The sequence below is a fragment of the Mesoplodon densirostris genome, chromosome 2, assembly GCF_025265405.1.
Source record: "Mesoplodon densirostris isolate mMesDen1 chromosome 2, mMesDen1 primary haplotype, whole genome shotgun sequence".
Lineage (NCBI taxonomy): Eukaryota > Metazoa > Chordata > Mammalia > Artiodactyla > Ziphiidae > Mesoplodon > Mesoplodon densirostris.
This window is the reverse complement of record NC_082662.1, coordinates 88538761-88564943: the sequence shown is the minus strand read 5'-3', so window position 1 is coordinate 88564943 and position 26183 is coordinate 88538761. Positions and strand designations below refer to the sequence as shown.

Here is a 26183-nt window from a genome sequence, read left to right as displayed (position 1 = left end):
GAGCCCAGTTTTACATTGCTCTTTATTCAGACATTAAAATACATGACATGAAAATGAGGAGTAAAAGAAGTACAGGAGTGGGAAGTCCTTCAAATGTTACCTCATTTTTCCCCACTGTATGCATTCACAAAATTTCTCAATAAGATGTTTTATATTCAGTTCTTCAAGGAGTCCTTCACATGTGTAAATGAAACAAGGTATGAATGGCTTCTAATCCACAGGCCAGATGGTTGCAGTGGAGGGGTGCTGATGAGGTTTCATCAATCACTTCTCAACATGGTGTCAACTGACCAGTTTTGCCCTTTGCCAGGCTATGTTGATCTCTCACAGGACACAGTCTTTAATTGTTGGAGAAATTAGGAAAAATAGGCAAAATGGACTGCAGAACTGGAATTGGCTTTGGGATTCTATATGTATATATATATTTTTCTTTAGTTTCTATACATTTAGACATTTGTTATAAAACATTCACTGGATCCCTTGACTGAAGGACATTATTCTTTTGCAATTCTACTTTATAACAGTGATGATGCCACTGTCAAGACAATCAGTTCATATTTGAGAATTAGAAAAAAATCATTACAAGGCTATGATCTGTGGTTAATTTATATAAGCCTAACCATTGCCTCTTTTGCATTTTTAGTACTAATACAATTTTGAATTAATTATGCTACAATGGCAAATACTTAGAGTTGCATATTGTGTAATTGTAATTTGCTCTACAATGTTGAAAACAAAGCAATTTGTCTAGTTTTCAGTTAATCTGAAAATGAAATAAATCAGGAGTCTATGTAAATATTTCATTTCTCAATTTTAAAATAGTATACCTCCATATAAACCTATGGTTTAAAAATATAACCTTTGGGTTTGATAACTTTTATTCTTTGAGTCAACTTTTCTGGGGATATTAAATTACATTGGCTAGTTATGCAAATGCTCATGCTACTACTCAAGCTCACCAGTGCCTTTTAATATCCATGGGAACTACTTTGGATTAATATGGAACTTTGAGTTCTTTCCATATTATTAAGGTACTGTCAATGAAATGTTATGATTACCTTGCTGGCCAGTGAATCCTGTGGAATAATCTCTGAATTATCCCATTGTTTTAATAAAGGCATCTTTAAATGTAATTTAATTAGTGTAACAAATGGACAAAATAAAAATAAAAAATAAAGAAAAGCCTTTAAGGAAATCAGTGGTGCTCTTTATTATTCCTCCCAGTGATAGGCTGGTAAACAACTGATTGGGAGTGGAGAGAGGGGGATGGGGAGCAGGGAAGCCATGATTTGTAGTTTGCTGATTACCAGGGGGTAAATACATCCTCCACAGCAGGTTTTACACTCTAAAATCATGAAGTTGGGAAAAAATGTTAACTGTAGGCTCTCCAGTACCCGCTGGAGCTGGGTCCAGCTCCAACAACACTGACTTCTCTGCAGCTCTCTCCATCTTCTCTCCATTCCTTTTCTAGAGGCAACACTTTTAGCTGTTCCTGCTTTTAATTTACCCATAGTATGATTCATCTATCACATTTTTGGACATTTTTCTTTTTATCTTTGGCTATTTGCCTAGCAGTTTTGGAAAAGTACAGTTTTTTTAAAGACCACCTAAAGGTTAAATTAAGATTTTAAAACACTAAATATTTGGATCTCTGGGTTTCTCTAGTAGAGTTGAAACTAATTTAAATTACCAAATAGTGGGCTAGAAAGTGAAAAACAGTGAAATGTAAGATGGTTCCAAGAAAAGTTTTCCAAGGAAGAATTTAAAAAAGATATTAGTGAACCTAAAGATATCACTATGTTAATAATAGACTCAATGTAATAACACAGGACATTTCTACAACCTTGCTCATATTAGATATTGCTTTGCTAGTCTAGTATGTTTTGCCTATTTCAAGATTCTGGTTATGGCAGAAGCTCTACTTCGGAACTGATACATGAATTGTGAGAAACATTTTTTTATATACTTAAAAGTTATCAAATGCTTCAGTTCCATAACCTGTATTTTTAGGAGGGTTAAATTTCATTGTATTTAAAATTTTCTTACCTTTTCCATTAAAAATTATTATGTTCAATGTAAAAAAAAAAAGCAAAAGGAGTCTGAGATATCTCATTCTCTGATAATGTTAAACAGATCATTTCTAGTACTTCAAGTTTTTATTTCACTTCATAGTAAATACTATGAGATGTATTAATCATCCAGCCTTTACTTCCTTAAATCTTAACAAGTGTGTAAATAGCACAAATGTTGCTCACAATCAATTCTGTTATGTGATTATGTAGCAATCTTGTTAATTTCCATCACAGAGAGTCTTCCATTAAGTCAAATCCTCCTCTATGCCAACATAATAACCTTAATTACAAGTTAATATCCATCATTTTTGAGGAAAATGTTTATACCTTTGAATAAGTTTAAATGCCAGGAAGGCTTATAGAAAGTATGTGGACCTATACAGTGATGGAATTGCCTTTTATCAAACACCTGGAAGTTACTACAGTTATTTAGATTGAAATAGAGAGTAATAGCTGATTGTTTCCTAGTAGTATGCCCCATTTTAGAAAAGTCTTAAAAGGTAAATGGTTCTGTTTGTATGCTCTTTTTACTAAATATTCTATGACTAAAATAAATCTCACTAGAAGCTGAATGCTACTAATTTGATAAAATTATTACTCATTACACAGCAATGTAACTCTGCTTAAAATTTATTTTCAGTTATGAATCTGTAAAATGACAGCTGAAGTGCAAGAAGCTTTGTATTGAAAGTGACAGTGATAATTTACTCATCTTGAGATGAATAGTATTTCAGTGGCAATGGAAAACTTTTAATGCTTAAATAATTATTTTAAATATGGGGATCATGTGATCTTTCCTGTGGAAACAAAAGAAGCCTAGTTTTATCCAAAAAATCTGAAACACTGAACTTCTGACCTATTATGCCTCTCTCTGGTCTTATTATTTATACATCTCTTGATTGTTGCTCCATTTCTGCTTTTATATATACTTCCAGTCAGAAGTGTGGTCAGAGGCAATGTAAAATAGTGGATAACTCAAAATATTTTGTAGCTTCTTTGTAATAATATTTTTATATGAAAATGGTAAAGTAATGGAATCAGGAGACTTGGTCCTAATCTTGACTGCCTTTAACTTGGGTTTTCCTTTCACCTTCCTAGATTCATCTGTAAATGGAGGTCCCTTATGGCTCTAACACTCTAAGGAGGTGCAATTCAATTCATTGTGAGCCTCATTTATGTTATACCTATACAAGGTACTGAAGATACTGAGATGAGTCATAGCCAATCATTATAGTCGATATGCTCAAGTCTCATTGGGCAGACAGGCACATAAGTAGACTTTTTTTTTTTACAGTGTAGATTTCAATTGGAACACATGATCTAATAATATATGTAAAAAATTTTATAAACTGAAAGTGTTAAGCATATAATTTCTATTATAATGGAAGTAGTGTTACTTGGCATTTCTAAGTTGTAAATTGTATTTTTGGTACCAGAGCATCTGTGATTTCTTCACAATTAAGGAAAGATCTTAGCTTTTCAGATAAGATGTCTGGACTTAATTCAAATTCAACAATTGAAAGGCACTGGTAACATGCTGTATTTCACTGTCAGTTTTTTTAGTCTATGTGTCATTTGTAAGATAACACCAGTACTCAAGTGATGTGTCAAAAAGAATTGAACACTTTTTCCTAAGCCAGTTCTGTATCTCAATTTTTACTTTCTGTGGTTACCCTTTCTCTTATAATCACAGATTCTTGACATGGGAGAAACACTTATTTTTCTGTCTCTTACAGCTTGCATTCATTGTCATCACCTCCTTCCAGAGTTTCCTTAACAATATTTCTAAGATTTGCCTCTTTCTTTTCATTTAACCTCGAAACAGGTAATCAGTGTGTACCAGTTAGTTTGTTAGGTGCTGTGGCTAACAGACAGATAATAGATTTTTCTTTAAGTCTGACTTATTCATGTCTTATTTACATTGTTATATGTCCTAATACAAAACTCATTTCACTATTTACAATGAATATACTGCAATCTTTGAGTTACATATATTAAAAATAAATATGAAGCTAATATTATTGCTGCCCATGGAGGAAGTAGAGTAGTGATTAACAGTATAGAATCTGAAGACACTCTGCCACTTTCTGGGAAAGTTACTTAACCTCCTTGTGATATTGTTTCCTCATGTATAAACTGGCAATAATAATAGTAATGGCATCTTAGGATCAACTTGAAAAACACTTAGAATGGTGCCTCGTGTACTGGAAGCTCCCATTTAACATCAGCTATTAAAAACAGTCGTCCAATGTAAGAACATTAGAAAAATGTGCCTAAGTATTTCTACGAAGAAGAAACGTTATAAAATTTTGAGAAAGAGGAGTTAAGCTGTCTTCTTGTTTGAAATATATATTAGGCTGAGACTAAATCCTGAAATTAAGTCCGAAAATATTGATAGAGATAGTGTATCTTGGGAGCACAGAGTGTGTACTCTACCACAGCCTGGTAAGTTGGGTTTAACATAGCTTGGTTCGAGTGTGGATTGAAGGCAGGGAGTGTGCAAAGGATGGTTATGGAAGGTTTCCAGAAAACAGTATACGAAGGAACATTGGGTAAATTTTTATTCACATCATCATGCCATATTGTAAAAAATTCATGTCAGTTAAAATGGAGAAACCTATTAGCAGTCAATCAATGGAGATTAAAATGAATCTTGTTTTTCTGTGCTGGCACAACAAAGTTTCCACTGATCATTTTTTGAAATGAGTAATTTTTGGTTTAGGATTTTTGACATGGTGATGGGTTTCAAGAAAAATACTAACTTATGCTGATGTGATTTCCCATTTTTCTTTTAAGTACATAAGCCAAATGCTTTCATTTTGATGTTTATATATATTCTGGCTCCAAATAGTTTGCTTGTTGATGGGACTATCAGTGCTTCCTACACCTAGTTGGCCACCAGAATCACCTTGGGCACTGTAAGAACCAGTTTATGAGATACATTATAGAAAAAATTAATAAAAGTGTCTTAAACAAGACAGTGATTTATTTCTTCCTCATGTAAAGCATCCCAGAGATACATAGTGCAGGGCATGCAGCACCTTTTTCTTGTCAGCAGGCTTCTGTCTTTACACTCTGATATCCTCAAGTCCACCTCATTGTTCAGTTTGGAAGTTAGAGCTCCAAAAGGGTGGAGGAAGGGGAAAAGAAGGGTGCACCTCTCTAATGAGACTTTCTAAAAGACCCACACTTCTAAATACATCTTACTGGCTGACACTTAGTTGAATATATGAGTGGAGAAATCACTTTGTTGCCATTTAGAGCATTTTTCTGTTTTTTTGTCAAGATGCTTTAGAAAGTTAAGTTGTGTGGAAGAGAGTGACCGTTAAAATATGGTACTCTTGTCTCTACTTCCACTTCTGCTCAAGGTGGAGTAAAAGGGAATGAGTTTACATTTTGTGTCAGGGATCCCCAAGACCATTCTCAGACTCATTAATTCACTAGAACTCAGAAGTTATTATATTCATGATTACAGTTTATTACATGAAAGATATATTAAAATCAACAAAGAGAAAAGGAACATAGGTCAAATCCAGAGGGAACCAGCCACAAGCATTCAGGTGTCCTCTCTCAATGGAGTTATGTGGGACATGCTTAATTCCCCCAACCACAATGTGTAACCACATGTGTGAAGTGTTGCCAGCCAGGGGCGCTGACCCAGGCCTTAGTGTTCACAGTTTTTATTTGGCCTTAGTCACTGAGGCATATAGTGCTACATGGCTGACTTCAGTTACTCAAGCACTAGACCCCCAGAGAAAAAGCAGATGTTCATCATTAATCACACTGTAAGCTTAAACTATCTAGTCAGGTTAGTGTAGCATGGCCCAAGACCTTAGGCATATAAAAGTACTCTGATCAGAGCATTCCCAGCTTGGTTCCCAGGAGTGGGTCAAGGACCACTTCTGAAAATAGTCCTTTTCTGGTAATGTGCAGGATTTGAGCAACTCAGGCCTACTGAATGAACCCGTTCCTGCATACATTCCCACCTGACAGTAAAAAACAAATGAAGCGTATGAAACAATGGTTTTTAATAAACTAGCTATCAGGCAACAAAAGATTCTGATCCCTGAGAGACAGATAACAAAGGAGGAGAGCCCCCAATATTTGCCCAGCTTACTCTCTTGAGAGAGTTTATAAGTTTCAGCTCAGGAAGTGGGAACCTACCCAGGGCCTGGTGGACTCTGGGGAGACCAAGGCCATTGGAGTTTGTAGCACAGAGTAACAGAGGAGAGTGCTTCTCAGAGGGAAACCCGGAGCTCTGAAGGGGGCCTCCCCCTGAGTCTTCCACAGAGGAATGATCAGTACATGAATGTGAGAAAAGTGACCCAAAGCTGGGTAAAGAACAATCTGAGAGAACTAGAAGGAACAGTACCTGACATTTACACTGGTCTGGGAAGAATGCCTGCTCCTACCACCCAGACTGGAACACTTCATGATTCATAGGGCATTAGGCACTTGCCTCAGTAGTGGAAAATAATTAACCCTAGACTAAATGCTGCTCAGATACCACCTCACAAATTTAAAAGCAAGACCCAAGAGGATCAAACTATTTCCACATAACTATGTCTTAGAACAAAACTCAAGAATATAAATAGGAATACAGAAACATCCCAACAAGGTGCAATCCACAATACCTGGCAACCAATTAAACATTACTAGACATTTTTGAAAAGAAGTAGGAAAATACAACCCATAATAAGGATAAACATGAATGAATTGAAACAAACTCAGAACTGACACAGATGTTAGAATTAGTAGAGGACATTAGAATAGTTATAACATGTTCTGTGTGTTCAAAAAGTTAAGTAGAGGCACAGAAGATAAGACAGAAGTGCTAAATATATATATATTTTTTCGGTACGCGGGCCTCTCACTGTTGTGGCCTCTCCCGTTGCGGAGCACAGGCTCTGGACGCGCAGGCTCAGCGGCCATGGCTCACGGGCCCAGCCGCTCCACGGCATGTGGGATCCTCCCGGACCGGGGCACGAACCCATGTCCCTTGCATCGGCAGGCGGACTCTCAACCACTGTGCCACCAGGGAAGCCCAGAAGTGCTAAATTGAACTTACAGAAATGATAACTACAATATCTATGATGAAGGATACACTGGATAAGATGAAACACTGATTAGATAGTGCAGAAGAAAAGATAGTGAATTTGAGGACATACCAATAGTAAATATCTGAAATGAAGCATAGAGAGAAAAAAAAAATGAGCTGCAAGTTGTGGGACAGCTTCAAGTGGCCTAATATATACATACATGGAATCTCCTAAGGAGAGGAATGGTGGTGGGATGAGAAATCAGAAAAAAATTTGAGAAAATAAATCCATAGGTCCAAAAAGCCCAATGAAGCCAAGCAGAAGAAATATGAAGGAAACCACGCAAAGACACATCATAATCAAATTGCTGAAAGCCAGTTATAAGGAGAAAATCTTCAAAGCAGACAGAAAAAAACAGGCAAACTTGGTTCAGAAGAACAGAGATAGGGTAAACAGATTTCTTCTTGGAAACCATGCAAGTGAGAAGACAGCAGAGCAACGTATTTAAAGAACTGGGAAAAACACAAAACTCTCAACCTAGAATTCTATACTCAGTGAAATCAGCATTCAAAAACTAAGGGGCGGGCTTCCCTGGTGGCGCAGTGGTTGAGAGTCCGCTTGCTGATGCAGGGGATGCAGGTTCGTGCCCCGGTCTGGGAGGATCCCACATGCCACGGAGCGGCTGGGCCCGTGAGCCATGGCCGCTGAGCCTGCACGTCCGGAGCCTGTGCTCCGCAACGAGAGAGGCCACGGCAGTGAGAGGCCCACATACCGCAAAAAAAAAAACAAAAACAAAAACAAAAAACTAAGGGGAAAAAGACTTTTTCAGACAAAAGCTGAAAGAGTGTATCAGCAGCAAACCTGCACTGTAAGAAATGTGAAAGGAAGTCACGTCCTTCAGACAAGGAAAATGATATCAGGAAGAAATATTGATTTACACAAAGGAATACAAAACTGCAAAAATGGTAACTGCATGGGTAAATATATGGTTTTTACTTATTTAAAGGTCATTAAAAGGTAATTATTTAAATGAAAACTATGTAGTGTGGGGTTTATAATATACATAAAAGTAAACTGCAACATGGATAAAACATTGAAAACATTGTGCAAAATGAAAGAAAGCAGTTACAAAAGACCATATATTGTGTGATTCTGTTTATATGACATGTCTGGAATAGGTGAATCCATAGTGAGAAAACAATCCAATTAAAAAGGCAGATGCAAATAGACATTTCTCAAAGAAGTCATACAAATGGCTAATAGGTATATGAAAAGGTGTTCAACACCTCTAATCATGAGTGAAATGAAAATTAAAACCACAGTGAGAGCCTACCTCACACTGTTAGGGCTGTTATCAGAAAGACGAAAGATAATGAATGCTGGCGAGAATGTGGAGAAAAGGGAACTCTTGTGCACTGTTGTTGGGACTGTAAATTGGTACAGCAGTTATGGAAAAGAGTGTGAAATTTCCCCCCAAAATTAAAAATGGAACTACCACATGATCAGCAATCCCACTTCTGGGTATATATTCAAAAGACAGAAATCAGTATCAGAAGAGAAGATACTTGTACTCCCATGTTCATTGCAGCACCAGTCACAATAGTCTAGATACAGAAACAACTCAAGGGTCCATCAATGGATGAGTAAATAACTAAAATGGAGTACACACACACACACACACACACACACACACACACACACACGAATATTCAGCCATAAAAACAAAGGAAATTATCTCATTTGCCATGTCATGGATGAACCTGGAGGACATTGTGCTAAGTGAAATAAGCTGGGCACAGAAAGGCAAAAATAGGGGCTGGGAGGTGGGGGAAATGGAGAGATGATTGTCAAAGGGTACGAAGTTTCAGTTTTGCAGAGTGAACATGTTCTAGAAATCTGATACGTACAGTGTGGTGACCATAGTTAATAGTACTGTATTATTTGACATTTACTGAGAGTAGACCTAAAATGTTCTTCCCCCCCCCCCACAAAAGGTAACTGTAAGGGGATGGGTATTTTAATTAGCTCGATTGTGGTAACATTTCATGATGTATATATATATTTAGAACAACATTGTATACCTTAAATACATATATATTTTATAATCTCTCAATTACTTCAGTGAAGCTGGGAAAAAAGAACAGACAAATCTGTAGTCAGGAGGTAGATTAATGATTGCCTGAATCTGGGAGTTTGGGGGAAATGGAAAGTGACTACTAATGGGTATGGATTTTTTGGGGGAGGGGGAATTGATGCAGTGTTCTAAAATTGATTTTGATGATGGTTACACAACTCTGAATGTACTAAAAGCTATTAAATTGTATACTTTAAATGGGTAAACTGTGTGGTAAGTGAATTATATCTCAATAAAGCTATTATAAAAATTACTTGAAAAGTTAAAAAAAGGTGAAAAATATGAAAAAAAAGAGTAAAATGTATGACAACAATAGCACAACGAGAAATACTGGGCAACTTGTTCATCATCAGAGAGTTGACAAGGGCTTTTCTAGTAGTGATAGGAGAAGAAAATTATTTCAATGAAGACCCAGTGGGTGGCTGAACATTTTTTAACTGGAAATATACATGCATTCCTCTGTGAAGTGTTTATGCCCTTTTTGTATTTATCTTTTAGCATTTTCTTGTTTTCTAATAATTTGAGCCTTGTATGTTATAGATTAATGCTTTGTCATATTTCTTTGATAAATTTGATTGATATAGTTTAATAAGTGTTTGGAATAAGATTTCTGAGTTAGGATGGGAAATCAAATATTAATATCTAAAGTCCATTCCAACTCTAATGTACTAAATCCTAGAGACCCTGAGAAGATGCAGAGAGTTAATTTTATTTATTCCTGAAAGGAAACCAGTTTAGGTCAAGTAGTATTTAATTATAACTGAAGAGTAGTAAAAGAGGCTTCATTTCTTCATATCTTAATTTAGGTTTAAATCCAAAGTATTTAAAGTGAAATATTTATGCCCCTAGTTGTAATTGCTAGATCATGTTTGTTAAAGAATTGAGATATCTTGATCTGACTTCATACTGCATATTTTCCATTAGCTAATACTACTTTTTGTAATAAATGGAGATCATTCTCTTAGGCACTCAAACAAAGAATACAAGATACCATGTAAGAGAAGGGGCTTAGATAGTAATTATATCCATGAATTTTATATTAATTAACATAGTTATTTAATACACAAAATTATATCTTTCTCATGGAACTGATCTTATTTCATATATAAATTTGATTTTTCCTCCTTTTAAAAACTTTTCATAATATTTTCTCCACATCAGTATTTTTTTAAACACAATTTATAGTATGTATATTACTCAATTGTAGACAGACCGTAATTTAACTTTTCTCTTCTTGCCAGGTATTTTCCAGGTTTTTGTTGTTATAAACAACAAGTCATACTTTCTTTTAAGAGGATCTCCTTTTTATTTTAAAGATTACAAGGGAAGCCCTTAAAAAATACACTTCAAATCTAGCCTTTCCTAGACTCACCTTCTGGGCTGACTTAGCACCATGCATTGCTCTATGAACATACTTAGACCACTTTATTTTTATTTTTTTGTGTCTACTTCATCCAGTGGTCTGCATCTTCTTTTGTTGTAGGAACCACATCTATCATATGTTGGAGATGTCTGTGTTGTGTAATAAAATCCAAAATTTTGACCCTAGAACATGTTCAAAGTGGGTAACAAGTGATTCATTTGTTTTCTTGTCAGAACTTTTTGCTGGTGTTATATTACCACAGACTGCAAGGTTCAGTTCAAAGTGTTTCACTGCTGCTTCAGCAAGTGAGTTGCATGATTAAACCTTCCAGTGAAAGTAGGAAAACACTGACCTCCCATTTTGGAGTAGTTAATGATTATATGGCTTAAAAATCTTTGTAAGTGCTGACAGATACTGAATGGTGTTCTTTGTCCTCTGCAATAGAATGAACACTAAGAAAACAAAGTTCTGTTTGTTTTTGCCAGCATTAAAGTTCATTCTCCAGTGGAAGTTTCTTGCTGCTTTTTATGACTGTTTTGCTAAAGAACTTTTCTTATTAACATTTTTTTGCATAATTTTACTAATGAAAAATTATGCTTGGTTTTGAGGACAGGAGTATATATAAACTATATCATTGCTTTTGAGGGTTTTACTGAACAGTTTGATGAGAGGGCATATATATTAATAATTACTTGATATCCTATCTGATGTGTCCAATGACAGTGGCAATAAGTTATCTAGAAGTTCATGGATATGATATAAATAGAGGCAGGGACAGTTCTTCTTAATTTTTGGAGGAAATAGTTCTTAGTTCTTAAAGGAAAGTTAGCATTTAAACTAACATAAAGTGGCTGCATCCTAGACAGGAAGTGATGTGAGCAGAGGTGTGGATGCAGGATTGTACACAGACTCAGTAAACAACAAATAGGTGAGAGTGGAAGTAGGTTGGAGTGGTAGGTGGTACCAGGTTGAATAGCAAAGTGATAATTTTTATTGGCATTAGGCATGTAACAGGGAGACAGTCAAGCCTTGTGGTGTGTCTATGTGTGGGTACCAGATTGAATAGCAAGGTGATAGTTTTATTGGCATTATGTATGTAATGGGGAGACATTTAAGCTTTGTGGTGTGTATATGTGTGTGTGCACGTGCATTTATGTGTGTGTAGGATGTCTGTTATATAGGAAAGAGAGAAAGTACAGAATTGAGGTGAATAGTTTAATTGAGAGAGTATTATTATATCATGATCGAAGTGTACTGTAATAGGATCTGCAATAGTTGGTAGAAAAAGGAAATACAGAGGATGGGCCAGATGTAAATAACATTGGCATTGTGTGGGTTTAAGGGACAAAAGAAATAGTAGTTATAGATTGACCACATGTGAAGTTCAATTTACTAGAGAAGTGGTGGTATTATTGACAGAAGTCAAGTGGAGTTAAAAAGTTGGGTGAAAAAGACAATACATTGTTTTTTGATGTGAAGAAATTGAGATAATGATGGAACATGCAATTGGGTTATTTGGCATCCAGTGAAGTAGATAACTGTAGATCAAGACAGAGAGAGATCTCAAGGTTTGGAATATAGATATAAGACTCAGCTGCAGAAATCATCAATAAAGGGGCATGCAGAAGAGGTCCAAGGACCCTTAATTGTGGTCAAGAGGGCAATGGAAGTCACAGAAGTAAAGGTAGTGAATAGAAAGAGAGGCCTTAAAACTCTGATACCAGAGAAACCAAAGACAATGTATTTCTGGATAGAAGAGCAAATCAACAGTATTGAATACGTCATAAAAGTCATGGAGAGTTGAGAAGTAAACTAAAGCTTATAGCATAATAAAAAAAAAGTTTCCAAAGTTGCATTTTCTTGGGCTTCCCTGGTGGCGCAGTGGTTGAGAGTCTGCTTGCCGATGCAGGGGACACGGGTTCGTGCCCCGGTCCGGGAGGATCCCACATGCCGCGGAGCGGCTAGGCCCGTGAGCCATGGCCGCTGAGCCTGCGTGTCTGGAGCCTGTGCTCCGCAACGGGAGAGGCCACGGCAGTGAGAGGCCCAGGTAACGCAAAAAAAAAAAAAAAAAAAAAAAAAAAAGTTGCATTTTCTTGATTTTAAATAGTTCAACTCCCAAACTCACCACATCCTTGCTTCACACTTATCCTTCTCAAATTCTTACTGACCCCCTCCTGGATCGGGTGGATCCCAGTGAGGTCCTTTCCTTGCCTGGTGCTACTTGCACCAATTGAAGGGGAGCAGGTTCGGCAAAGCAGAGCAGGAAACTGTATTTATTGATTAAGGAATGAGGAAGGGAAAGCTCCGTGTTCTACTGAAACCTTCTCCCTCAGGGAGGGAGGCGAGAAACTTTTAAGGGGTAACAGGTGAGTATGCCATCAGAATTTGGGAAAGGGGCAGCAATTTCCAGAAACAACCAGAGCATGAGTAGTCCTTTGGGCTCCTTTGCACACAGCACAAACTGTGTCTCGCAAAGTGCAAGCCCCCTGTTTGGATGGAGATCTTAGCATGGTAATGAGGCAAAGGCAACTTATGGACACTTTGGGTCTCGTCTGCGCAGGCGCTGCCCTCGTGGTTGGGCTGGAACTGGTTCAGGGCGGTTGACTGTCTTGGCGCTTTCTGGCTGGGGCTGGTTCAAAGGTTTTGCTTTAGTTTTTGTTAAGCAAGCACAGCTTTGGGGATAGACTAGGGGATGGTGGGGCGGAAAAAAGGAAGAAAGTAGGTTAGTCTCTGCACAGGTATGGATGTCTTCCTGGTGGCAAAAAGAAAATGTATCTTATGATAATTCTTCATGTTAATAAAATCAAGAAATTAATAGATCACTTAAAAATAATTTTAGTTTTTATTTCTGATATAAATCACTTGCTAGCCCATATATGTTTCCTTTTAGCTGTTAACCATATAAATGAAGGGCAACTAGTCAACCCTTGATTTATTACGATTTTGTGAACCTGAAGATCATGCTGCTTGCTCAATTTAGTTAATTAAAAAAAAAATCTAAACTCAGCCAAGGTCGTACTCACTTCGTTCCCCTTAAATCTTGTTTTCTAGCTTTTTCCATTTGCTGTCCAGTATTGCTTTATTTTTAGTATGCTGGCGTACACTTAGCGTCTCTTGAACTAAAATGACCCTTAGTCTTGTAAACACAGCTCTTTTGAGAAACAATGTATCTTATACACAAAAGTTAATAGATTAAAGGTAAATTGTAATAATTTTCATATTAAAAAGACTCTCAAAGGCTGATTTTTGAGGCCAAAAAATTTCTGTAAAGCAAGTTTTGAGATAAAGTTGCTAATTTTTCTTGAATATAAAATATAAATTCTAGAATATGAATTTTCTTAATTATCAGTGAACTGGTGAATATTTTCTGGTAATGTAATAATTCTCTTTAATTCTCTTCATGCATAATTTTATCTTGAGTTTCTGTGTATACATTCATATATATATATGCAACTCTTGCGAATGTAAGATACTATTTTTAGCATGAATTTTTATAGTTATGCCTTTTCCAAATATTGGTTTAAAATATATAATGCAGAGATACTTTGCAATAATATATTAAATTATATTAAATAGAAAATAGTTTATAAAGTAGTGAAATTTTTAAATAAAATGGGTATAGTACAGGTTCTCATCTTTTTTATATTTTTGATACCACTTTATAAGGGTTTGCATGTGACACTCTGTTTTCAATTCCTGTAATGAAAATATATAAACAGTACATAACTAGGTATATATGCTATTCAAATGGTTAAAGGAATAAAGGAAGATACATAACTAATGGCTAGTATTAATTTCTTTGTCAATATTGTTTTTATTAAAATTTAAGCAATACCATGTAATATCTCTTTTATTTATTCTGAAGTTTCTTCTTGATAAAATAAAAGTGTAGATTCAATGTAGTACCACTGCAATCTTAAGATTTTAAGTTAATGCCCAGGATTAACAACATTTGCATAGTTCCACAGATAGTAGAATCCTTTCCGTGGCTGTTATGGACTGAATGTTTGTGTCCCCGTTAAATTTTATGTGTTGAAGCCCTAACTCTCAATGTGATGGTATTTAGAGACAGGGCCTTCTCGGAACTGTGAGAAAGAAATGTCTATGAGATTCTTTTATAGCAGCCCAAGCTGACTAATACAGTGTCTAAGTCAGAATCAGTCACCACCTTTGGTTTGCTCTGTTCTGTATTAAGAATTATGAGATTAATATCAGATGTATAAGTTATGGATCCTGTGTTTGAATTCTTAATCTTTTCTGAAAGACATTAAAAGACTTTTTTCAATTAGGAAACACTTAGGTGTCTAATGTGTGGTGTGTATTCTGTAAGTGAAGGAGAGTACATACTGGACCCTGCAAAGGCAGACAGCAGCTTCACGTGGCAGACCTTTGCTTGTTGAATAGGAGAGTGACATGATGAATGCAGTGTTTTAAGATATGTAAAAACTATTTTATTTGTGTTAACTATTGGTTCAGTAGAAATAGATCAGATTTCCCAGGCATGGAATTCCCAGAATGACTAGCATTCTGAAGGGGTTCATTCACTTCCAGTTGATGAGTTTTTTGATGTTTTATAAATTCATCACTTTTGACTTGCCCTGTCTTTCTTGGGAAGGAAATGTAATGTGAGTTCACCTAAACATGTTGCAACCAAAGATCCATGAGTTATATAGAGCTGTATGTATTATAAAATGATATCTACATTGCTATATACATGTACTGGATTTTAAAAATCTGTAATTGAATTTCATGACCCTTCCATTCTAATTTGTGAAGCGTATATTGCATTTTCAGGCAATGTGCCTTTGAAATTGCAGACTTAGGGCAAAGATAAGTTCAGAGACCAATGGTTTGGTTTCACCTGGGATATATCTCTACTTACAGTCTCATATATAGTTATCTTTTCACCTGTTGCCTTCATCTGTTTCTATATTCCTGTATGATTCATATATACATATGTGTTCAAAATTAACAATATAAGAATATGAATATAAATGGGTTGAGTGGAGTCTAAAATCTAGTCCCATCATATACTAATTGATAACAGGTATTAAGCACTTTCTGCATGCACCACTAATCCTCAAAACAACCCTATGGGGTAGGTACTATTACTAATGACCATTTTATAGTTGAAGAAGTAGAGGGACTGAGAGTTTAAATAACCAGCAAAAATAGTAGAGCTAAAATCTAAGCCCAAATTTAATCTGAAACACTATGCATATTGCTTAGTAAATATTTAATACAATGAAAGTTGTAAAATTTAGGACTGTTAGAGATGCCATCCTTCATCAATTATGTATTAACTGTAGTGAGTTAGTCATTGTGCATAAAGGAAAAGATGTTCTTTGAATAGAGCTAGTAAAATGAAAAATATGGAAGATAAGTTATTTTGAAAGGTAGTCCAACCTAAAGGAAAAGAAATCTGAGCCTGGACAAAGAATGAAAATGCATTAAGAATAATTAGATTTCTTGACTGGGACTGATTACCATGGATTTCCAAGGTTTTCAGACTTCAAGGTTATTTATATCTCAAGTGTGGGTGCAAGGTGCAAAATGGAGGCTGCATTCCCTCCTCTTCAGCTCCCAACCCAGCTGGAGTTCTGAGCTTATCCAAGAACCAAAGACACCTTTGTAAATTCATAAGTTTCTTAAACTTGCCTTATACTATGACTAGTGATAGACATAGGAAAGGGTAGGGTAATTGGCTGAGTTTGGGGCCTGTAAGCAAGAGACTGTTAAGCAAATGAATACTGAAAAGTTCAGTTCTCCATTGATGAACATTTGTTAGATTGTTACGTGGATGAAGCAAGAAGTACTTAGCAAAATCATTAAGCAATAGTTGTTTCTGTTTTTCGGTTAGCTGAGAATATTTATAGAGGAAAAGAATGGCAGCACAATACAATGTTTTGTTGAAATCAAGATAGTTATACCGAATTATGAAAAAATGAGAAAAGCATGTTTTAAATTTTATTTATTTTTTACCGGATGCAGTGGAAAGTAGGAGACCGTTATAGAGAACTCAGGATGAGTTATCAGAGGCAAAATTTAAGCATAATTTAAATAAGACAAAATCTAACTCATTAAGTTCAGCCTGTAAATCAAAAATGTCAGTGTATGTGTATTATGTTAATGGGTCAGTAAGCAATGACCAGTACTGAAGAGGAAACATTTGCTTATAATTTAAAATGCAAAGGATGAAGGGAGCTTAATGATGCATTATGTTTGAATAATCGATATTGTGATATAAAACAAAGCTGTGTGTTTAGAAAGAGAATATGTTGGCCAAGTGGTTTTCTGCAGTTGGTATTCAAGCTCTCAGTACTCAGTTCCAGTATTTTTGGGCTAAGACTTAATGCTTTTATTTGTGAAGTGAGGGCCTGTTATTGTAGTCAATATGGGCTCCTCTTTGTGTTCTCTATGGCAGTACAGAAGGATGCTCCTCAGATGCAGAATTCTAGTTTGTGTGTTGTGGCATTCCAGCTGCTTCCCAGAATAGCACTGACAGACAGCACAGTGACAACACATGCCTCTGATTTGATCTCATGTGTAAATCTGTCTCTGGATCATATTCTATAGTTTCTTAACCTAAATAAAATTAGTACAATGAAATTTTCTCAAATTCTGTTTTTTGTCTTTAGAATCACCAGTACATTTTTATTGTGTACTGAAAATGGGAAAGCCAAAGGCCAAATTCTTTGCACGGGAGAAAATCTCCCTTTATAAGCAGTATGCCTTATATCTGAAAGGGTTAATGGGCCTCTTACAGTGCTCAATTTATCCAGAGAGGGGACCCTGTGACCCTTTTAGGACCTGGCTTTGGTCATTTCTTAGGAAGAACACAATTTAGAGCTTTCCTGTATTATTCTGCCAGCTGCTTAGTTATTGATGATATTGACTTTTAGTTTTAAAAAATCTTCCTTTGGAAAATTGTTTTTAACAGCTCTCAACCACTCATGTCTTGTATTTTTATTTTATATCACTTTTCATTTGGGATATTATTAAGTCAAATCCTTGGTAACCATTCTCCACAATCCAATTTATTTTTAGCTAAGATCCATTGAATTCAACTCACTGCCTTTTTGCAAAAGGTTAACCCAATATTTCATGTTGTGTTATACTTTCTACTTATGCTGTGTAAAAGAAAAGTTACTGTGATAAGCCACCAATAAATTGCATTCAGAATATTTATTCTCAAAGTTACATTACTATGCCGACATAAACATAATCATTTATCACAATATGGATCGTGGAAGTAAAAACTAAATGAAATACAGCCATCTTTCTTGCATATTACCCAGTTTTTTTTCCTTTAAATGTTGGCCCCAATAACTACCTTTAAAAAATCTCATCTTTTTATTTATCAGTTTGAATTAATGTGTGAGATTAGTAATGGTTCAGGTTGAATAACTAAAACAAAACTGCATCTATTTTATAATAAGAAAGTGTTTTCAACTTCTTTTGTATAAAAATGAGATTACTTATGTTTTCTTTCTTTTTTTAAAATGAATTTATTTATTTTTGGCTGTATTGGGTCTTCGCTGCTGCTAGTGGGCTTTCTCTAGTTGCGGTGAGTGGGCTTCCATTGTGGTGGCTTCTCTTGTTGCGGAGCACGGGCTGTAGGCACACGGGCTTCAGTAGTTGTGGCACGAGGGCTCAATAGTGGTGGCTCGTGGGCTCTAGAGCGCAGACTCAGTAGTTGTGGTGCACGGGCGTAGTTGCTGCACGGCATGTGGGATCTTCCCAGACCAGGGTTCGAACCTGTGTCCCCTCCATTGGCAGGTGGATTCTTAACTACTGTGCTGCCAGGGGAGCCCACTTATGTTTTCTAATGTTGGCTCTTATTACTAGGTTGCTTTGGCATTATTTCATCATAAGGAATACACTGTTCATAGCTCTATTGTTCGTTTGTTGTCCAGAACACAGACATCTAAATTGATAGATTGAAGAAATCTCATGTATATCATATATAACAATTACTAAAAGTAATCTTCATCTATACTGGTATAATAAAATAAGTCCCAATGATGTTTATTAGAATGAATGCAGTATACAGTGAAATCCACTGAATGTAGAATATGTGTTTATTATTATTATTATTATTTGGTAACAGCCTTATTGAGATGTAATTCACATACTGTACAATTTACCTGTATAAAGTGTAGAATTCAAAGGCTTTTAGTATATTCATAGCTGTGCTGCTATCACCACAATCAACTTTCATCATCCCCAAAGAAACCATATACACTTTAGCAGTAATGTTGCATTTGCCCCTAATCCCCCCAGCCCCTGGCACCCACAGTCTACTTTCTGTCTCTATAGCATTGCCTATTTGGGATATTATGTATAAATAGAATCATACAATATGTGGTATTTTGTAACTGACTCCTCTCAGCACAGTGTTTACTATGTGCATGTAAGCTGTTTGTGAATTTCCCAGATTTCTTTCTGTTATTGATATCTGTTTCCATTCCACTGTGGTTGGAGAACTACTTTGTATGATCTTAATCCTTTAAAATTTATTAAGGCTTGTTTTATGGCCTAGCATTTGGTCTGTCATAGAGAATGTTTTGTGTACACTTGAGAAGAATGTATATTCTGTTGTTGGGTGGAGTGTGGTTATAGATATCTATTAGGTCTAGTTGGTTTACAGTATACTTCGAATCTATTTCTTTTATGTTCTTCTGCCTTCAGTATAGGATTCTTGGTTGAAAATTTTTTTCTTTTAGTACCTTGTAAATGTTAGCCTACTACTTTCAGACATTTATTGTTCCTGATGAGAAGTCAACCATTAAACTTACTGGAGTTCCCTTGTACATATGAGTATTTTTCTCTTGCTGCTTTCAAGATTTTCTCTTTGGTGTTGACTTTTAGCATTTTTACCAATGTGCCTATGTGTGGATCTTTTTGTGTTTATCCTACTTCAAATTTCTTGAGCTTATTGGATATATACTTTAATGTTTTTTCTGTCTTTTTTTTTTTTTTTGTGGTATGCGGGCCTCTCACTGTTGTGGCCTCCCCCGTTGCGGAGCACAGGCTCCGGACGCGCAGGCCCAGCGGCCATGGCTCACGGGCCCAGCCGCTCCGCGGCATATGGGATCCTCCCAGACCGGGGCACGAACCCGTATCCCCTGCATCGGCAGGCGGACTCTCAACCACTTGCGCCACCAGGGAGGCCCTGTCTTTTTTTTAAAATCAAAATTTTAGTCATTTTTCTCCTTATATTTTTTTCTCCTCCTTTCTTTCCTCTCCTTCTGATATCCTGCTATAATATTTTGGGGTACTTAATGGTATACCACATATCTTTAAGGCTCTGTTAATTTTTTAAAAATATATTTTTTCTCTTTGTTGAATTGCATAATCTCTCTTGAGTTCTCTTAAAATTTGCTGATTCTTTCTTCTGCAAGTTAAAATATACTATTGAGCCCCTCTAACAAATTTTTCATTTCAGTTATTATAGTTTATTATCTCCAGAATTTTTAAAATAATTTCTATCTCTGTATGAATATTCTCTGTTTGATGAGATATTGTTACTATACCTTCCCTATAATGGCTGCTTTGAAGTTTTTATTAAATCTTACACCTGGAACCTCTGAAAGGCAATTTCTGTTATCTGCTTTTTTTCTTGCATGGATCACATAATCCTGCTTCTTTGTCTTGTAATTTTTTTTTTTATTAAAAGCTGAACATTTCAGATAATATAGCAATTCAGGATACTAATTTCCTTCTCCCCCACCCCAGGGATGGGGGCTTGTTGTTGTTTGCATATTTGTTTAGTGATTTGGTGGACTACTTTAGGGAAGTCTATTTCCTCCAAGGTGTGAACCTCCGATAGCACTCATGTAGGGTGAAGTCGTGGGTGTGTGCCCAGTAACTCTGGGTTGACAGGGGTTTTAGTGGGACTCTGTGTCTTCTCTTTGTTAAACTATCCACCTCTGTTGGTATCACAGCCAGCTCTTAGTTGATTGCGCTGCTGTTTTTGACAATGCCCTGCCATATAAATTGCTCCACAGTGTGATTCAGTTAAATTTGGGCCCCTTTGCAGGGGTAGTTTTCAGGTGAGTCTTTGCGGCTTCTTGTGGCCCTACAGGAGCTGTTAGCTATTTCTTTCTGGTAAACTGTCTGCCTTATGCTTTACTTTATTGCTCTCATGAAGCTACCAGTTTTGTCTTAATTGTTTGGCATCAAAATCTTTATTGTTTTTGAGACTACCCTTAGGCTTGAACTTCCTATGTGTTAATTCAAATAAAGTCAGTTCTTCTGGGGAGAGCCGTCTGTTCTTATGGCCTGCCTCTTTCTCTGGGAAAAATCTCTGAGCCACAGCTCCAGATCTAGGTGTGGTTACAGTGGCCTTGCTTCTCACAGAGTGACACGCCTGCTCATAAAAGGCAGTAACCTCTGATCTCAGTTTGCTTCTCTTGGTTTGCTAACTCTAAACCATGAGTGAGCTGAGATGATGGTGATCAGAACCCCAATTGTTACTGGTATGTTTGCTCCTGAAGTAGAGCCTCTGCTCTATGAGTGGGGGTGGGTGAAGCAAAGGAGCTCCTGACTTCTCAGCTGCACTTTCTGGCATTTAGTTGCTGCATAGCTGGTAGAGTAGGGAGAGGGGATGAGAAATGTTAATGTCCTGCCTCTCTCTGGGAGACACCACAGCCTCAGCTAGAGGCTGGGGGCAGAGGGAGCTCTGTGTTCTTGGCTGTACTCACCTGAGGTAGAATTTCTGTCAGGCTGAACTGGTAGCGTGGAGGCTGGGGGCAGACTGCACTTCAAATGCCACAGACCCTCGCCATTCTTACCAAGTTTTAGTAGGTTTTTCCTGAATAAATGTTCCTTCATTTGCTCTTTGGCTTTACGACAATTTCTGGAGATTTCAAAGGATTCTTAGTTTTACTAATTTTTATCAGTTATATTGTTCTGCTGGGGAGTTGATCTGCAGAGGTCCTCATGTGATTGTTCTGGAAGACTCCTAGGGGTTATGTTTTAAAGCATTGCTTAAGACAGGGCTTTGGAATTCTTTATTCAGTTACTCAGGTGCTGCTTTACATGTGTGGTTAGAAAGGGTTTCCTCTTCTACTTTATACCTCACAAAGTCACAGTAAAATATATAGATTTCATCTTTGGATGAATTCAAATGTAAGCCCAACACTCAGAAGAACTGAGTTCTGATTCATTCCCTTCCACATATTAATTGTGAGATCTTGAACAGCTTACTTAACCACCCTGAATTTATTTGATCATTCAAGATTTTGGGATAATAGTAGCTGTTTGTAAGTTAAATTAAATAATACGTTTGAAAGCAATTGGTAAAACCCTAAAAACTTAAAGTAGGGAGTATTATTACTACTTTAAATCAAATCTGGAATTAAGTGCCTCTCTTTTCATTCTCATGTAAGAATACTAATTATAAAATTTATCTTAAAGGGTTATTTGTTATATTTCACATGTTTTTGAATTCCATATTATCATTAATAAATATTTTTATAAAGTCAGCTGGGATATCACCTAGTAAATGATTACTTTAGATAAGTTTGTTGTGGAATTACAATAGTAGAAGGGAAAAACAGCATTTTTAATATATGTCTTTGGGGTATGTGTGGGGAATCTTAAAATAAAATTTGATTTTTTAAAATGCCAACATATTTACACATGCTTATACTTTGTTTATACTGTCTTCAGAGTATCCTGGCTTTAAATCCTCGAACACAATCTCATGCAACTCTGCATTCCACTTTGGCCAAGAAATTAGCCAAGAAACATTGGAAAAGAAATCCTGATAAGAACTGCTTTGTAAGTACCACTGATACATGAGTTCATGCTGAAAATTATCTCATTCTACACACTGTAAGACCAGATTTTATATGTAGTTAGAAACATAATTAAATATGTGTAAAGTACAGCTGTGATTTTTTTCTTATTTTAAATATTTTATATTTTAATAATCTGAAAAGTGTGTTTAATTTTGATGCTTAAAAAATCTATTGAAGGGCTTCCCTGGTGGTGCAGTGGTTGAGAGTCCGCCTGCCGATGCAGGGGACACGGGTTCGTGCCCCGGTCCAGGAAGATCCCACATGCCACGGAGCGGCTGGGCCCGTGAGCCATGGCCGCTGGGCCTGCGCATCCGGAGCCTGTGCTCCGCAACGGGAGAGGCCACAGCAGTGAGAGGCCCGCGTACCGCAAAAAACAAACAAACAAACAAACAAACAAAAAACTATTGAAATAGTTTAAAATCATATAAATTTAGGTTGGTGCCAAAATTTATTTTCTTAAAAATCTGTAAAAACCTCTTAAAATCATTTTGTAATGACACAAAGATACAGAAGAGTTTCAAAGTTATAAATATAATTCAGTTGAACAAGGGTATACTAATATATACAAACTGTTGTAAAATATGCTTTGGGGGAACATTTGCACATTAGGTATTCAATATGAACATCTCATAGTTCCGGGTGAGGTATAGGTGCAAAAATCTGAGATTACTGATTGCTAGAATGTTATTTAATTGGACCCATGAAATGATTACTGGGCTGGGATTGTTAGGCCATAAATGAGGATTAAGTATAACCTTGAAGGCAATTTTAAAATGCTGTCTTAGGGGGTATAAATCTTTAAGTTTGGGAAAGCAATTTCCTTTTTACCTGATTTCCCAAAATTAATTTCTCCAAAATTAATTTTCTCAAAGTAACTAGTGAGCTAATTAATAGTATTAGCTTATTTAACATTAGCTCTTTTGGTACCTTGTGTATATGTTCTATTTAATACAATGATTTTAATTTATTTTTATGCACTTCTTTCCTACATATAAACTCTTCGAGGATAGGAATTGAGGGTATGTGCTCATGTGCATTTGTTTTTATCTGATTTTTAATCTTTCTGTCACTGACCAACCAGCAAAGTTTTTTGAGTAAAAAAAGAGAAATAGAAATACGGAGAAACATGACTTGAGATGATAACACAGCCACTTACTAGCAGATCTGGATTTGAAATTCAGTTTTCCTTGCTCTGGCTCTGTGAGCTTTGCATTCTACTATGACATTTCTAGTAGAGGTCTCTGGAAGGACACTAATGTGGTCCAAATTAGATCAAGGAATAGATCAACTATCAGTCATGTTCCTGTATAATGATGTGAACAATTGAAGGACACTGAAAAAAGAATCACGTAATTTTCAAACTTAGAATGCCTTTAAAGATTATCAAGTCTAACTCTCTCATTTTAAATGTGATCCAGATAAATTAAGTTAGATAAATTCTCTAAGGTCCCCTTTATAGATTATTAAACTGTTTATTTAGAAAGAGAAGTTTTCTCTATTATTATTATTGTTGTTATTTTATAAAAATTAGCATTTTCATTCCATAATGTTAGCCTGTAAACTGAGTGGTGTGTATTGGGTTGGCCAAAAAGTTCATTCGGGTTTTTCCATAAGGTGTTAACAGAAAACTTGGACAAACTTTTTGGCCAGTCCAATATTATCATATTTTTTGTAATTGGCAAAGATACAGAGAGAAGTGTTTTTCTCCATTAAATATATATTGGCACAAATTCCTAGAAAAGCAATTTGACAGTATCTTTGGCAATATCTTTGACAATATTTGTTAATACCTGTGTTAGTTTGCTAGGGCTGCTATAACGAAGTACCTGGGTGGCCTAAAGAACAGTTTATTTTCTCAGTGCTCTGGAGGCTAGGAATCTGAGATCAAGGTGTCAGCAGGGGCGATTTATTCTGAGGCCTCTCTCTGGATTGCAGCTGGCTGTCTTTTCTCTGTGTCTTCACATCGTCTTCACTCTGTCTGTACTTGTCCAAATTTCCTCTTACAATGACACCAAAATCTCAGATAAGATCCACTCTGATGACCTCATTTTAATTACCTTTTTAAAGGCTGTCTCCAAATGTCTCCAAATACAGTTACATTCTAAGTTACTGGGGGTTAGGACTTCAATAAATTAATTTGAGGGGATATACATACAGTTCAGTCCATAATAATACCTTTAAATTATCAAACACTTACACCCAATAATTCATCTCCTAGTAAACTATCCTAAGGAAAGAATTAGGAATGTAGGTAAATAATTAAATAGAAAGAAGATCATCCCAACATTATTTGTAGAGAAAAATGTGGGGGAAAAAACCTACTGAATTCCAACCATTGGGTTATGGTTAAGTAAATTAGGGCAGATCTATTCAGTGGTAAATTGTGCAACCATTAAAATTACTTTTGAAATAATTAATTATCTGAAAAAATACTTACAATCTATATTATATGAACAAGGCACGAAACAGCACTGTATTTAAGAATGATTGTATGCACTTTTACACAACCACACTTATATACATATTCACAAAGAAAAAAAGAAAAAAAATAATGAAATGTTAATAGTAATTATATTTGTTTTCTTAGCACTTTTGTATATTTCAAATTTTCTATAATGAGCAAGTGTTAGAGGAAAAATACAAGCTTTAAATATATGTTAAAATAATCTCAATTTCTAACAGCAGATATATTGCTCTGGATGTAAACCATTTTGAAAACTCTATGTGATACACTGGATTAATAAAGAACAGTGAAATAACATTCCCAAGGGGAAATATGGAGCTAGAGTTGAAAGTTATCCTCAGTGTCATTAAAGAATGCATTTTTTTTTCCTTTTCATTATTATCCTCTTTGTGCATGAAGAATTGAATAAAAGTATCACCACAAGATATGATTTATTTTTTAATTGGTAAGTTTTCATACTTGAGTTTTATAATCACTCATCTAAACTAAAAAGCCTTATAGGTAAAACAAGCATAAGAAGATTCTGAAAGGTGAAGAGATGGCCAGCCAGCTAGGGATATGGACCTGAAACATGACACAGTGATGAGTTCCCTGGGTTTTCTTTTTTATTCCTTGGAGCTGAAGAAATTGGAAAACCAGAAATGCTAACTGATACACACACACGCACATGCACACACACACACACATACACACACACGTACACAGATCTCAACAAAGTCTGCTCTCTAGCCAAAATACCAGGAAAGGAACAGTCTAGCAACAGAAGACTTTTTGACAGTAACTGCTTTAATCTAGCCAAACACAACAAAAAAAACTGTGACCTCATCCTGATGCATTCATAAAGGCCAAGTGGGAGCCTAAACTTCCATCTTGCGATGAGAGAATGAGATGCTCCAATCCTTCTGCTGGATGAAAGAGTAGGGAGTCAGGACTTTCATACCTACTAGCTAGCTGGTAACCAAGGCAGCCCACATCCCCAGTCACCCTCTGTGGTGTCAGAGTGGTGAGACCACTGAACTTCTACCCCTATCAAGAAGAGAAGAAACGGGGTGAGGCTGAAAAATACCCCAAAAGGAAATAATAGCTAAAAACTTCCCAAATTTAACAAGAGACATAAATCTACAGATTAAAAAGCCTCTGTGAAACACAAAGGAATCCATAGCAAGACGTATCATAATTAACCTCCTGAGAACTAAAAAGAAAGACAGTATCTTAGAAGAAGCCAGCCCGCTTGCCTCAAGGTAAGGACACCTCCTATGGGCAGTTGTGCTCCAGATCCTTGCCCTGTAGCTTTGACTAAGACT

The 26183-nt window shown here is 36.1% G+C and overlaps 1 protein-coding gene across 1 annotated transcript in view; it reads left to right on the top strand.

The window, feature by feature from the left end:
- DPYD (dihydropyrimidine dehydrogenase) overlaps nt 1–26183 on the top strand; it is an 820949-nt gene that overhangs the window by 17388 nt on the left and 777378 nt on the right. The window contains exon 2 of the mRNA XM_060090168.1: nt 22285–22395. Within this exon, the coding sequence (XP_059946151.1) occupies nt 22285–22395 (111 nt within the window). The remainder of the gene's footprint in view (nt 1–22284; nt 22396–26183) is intronic.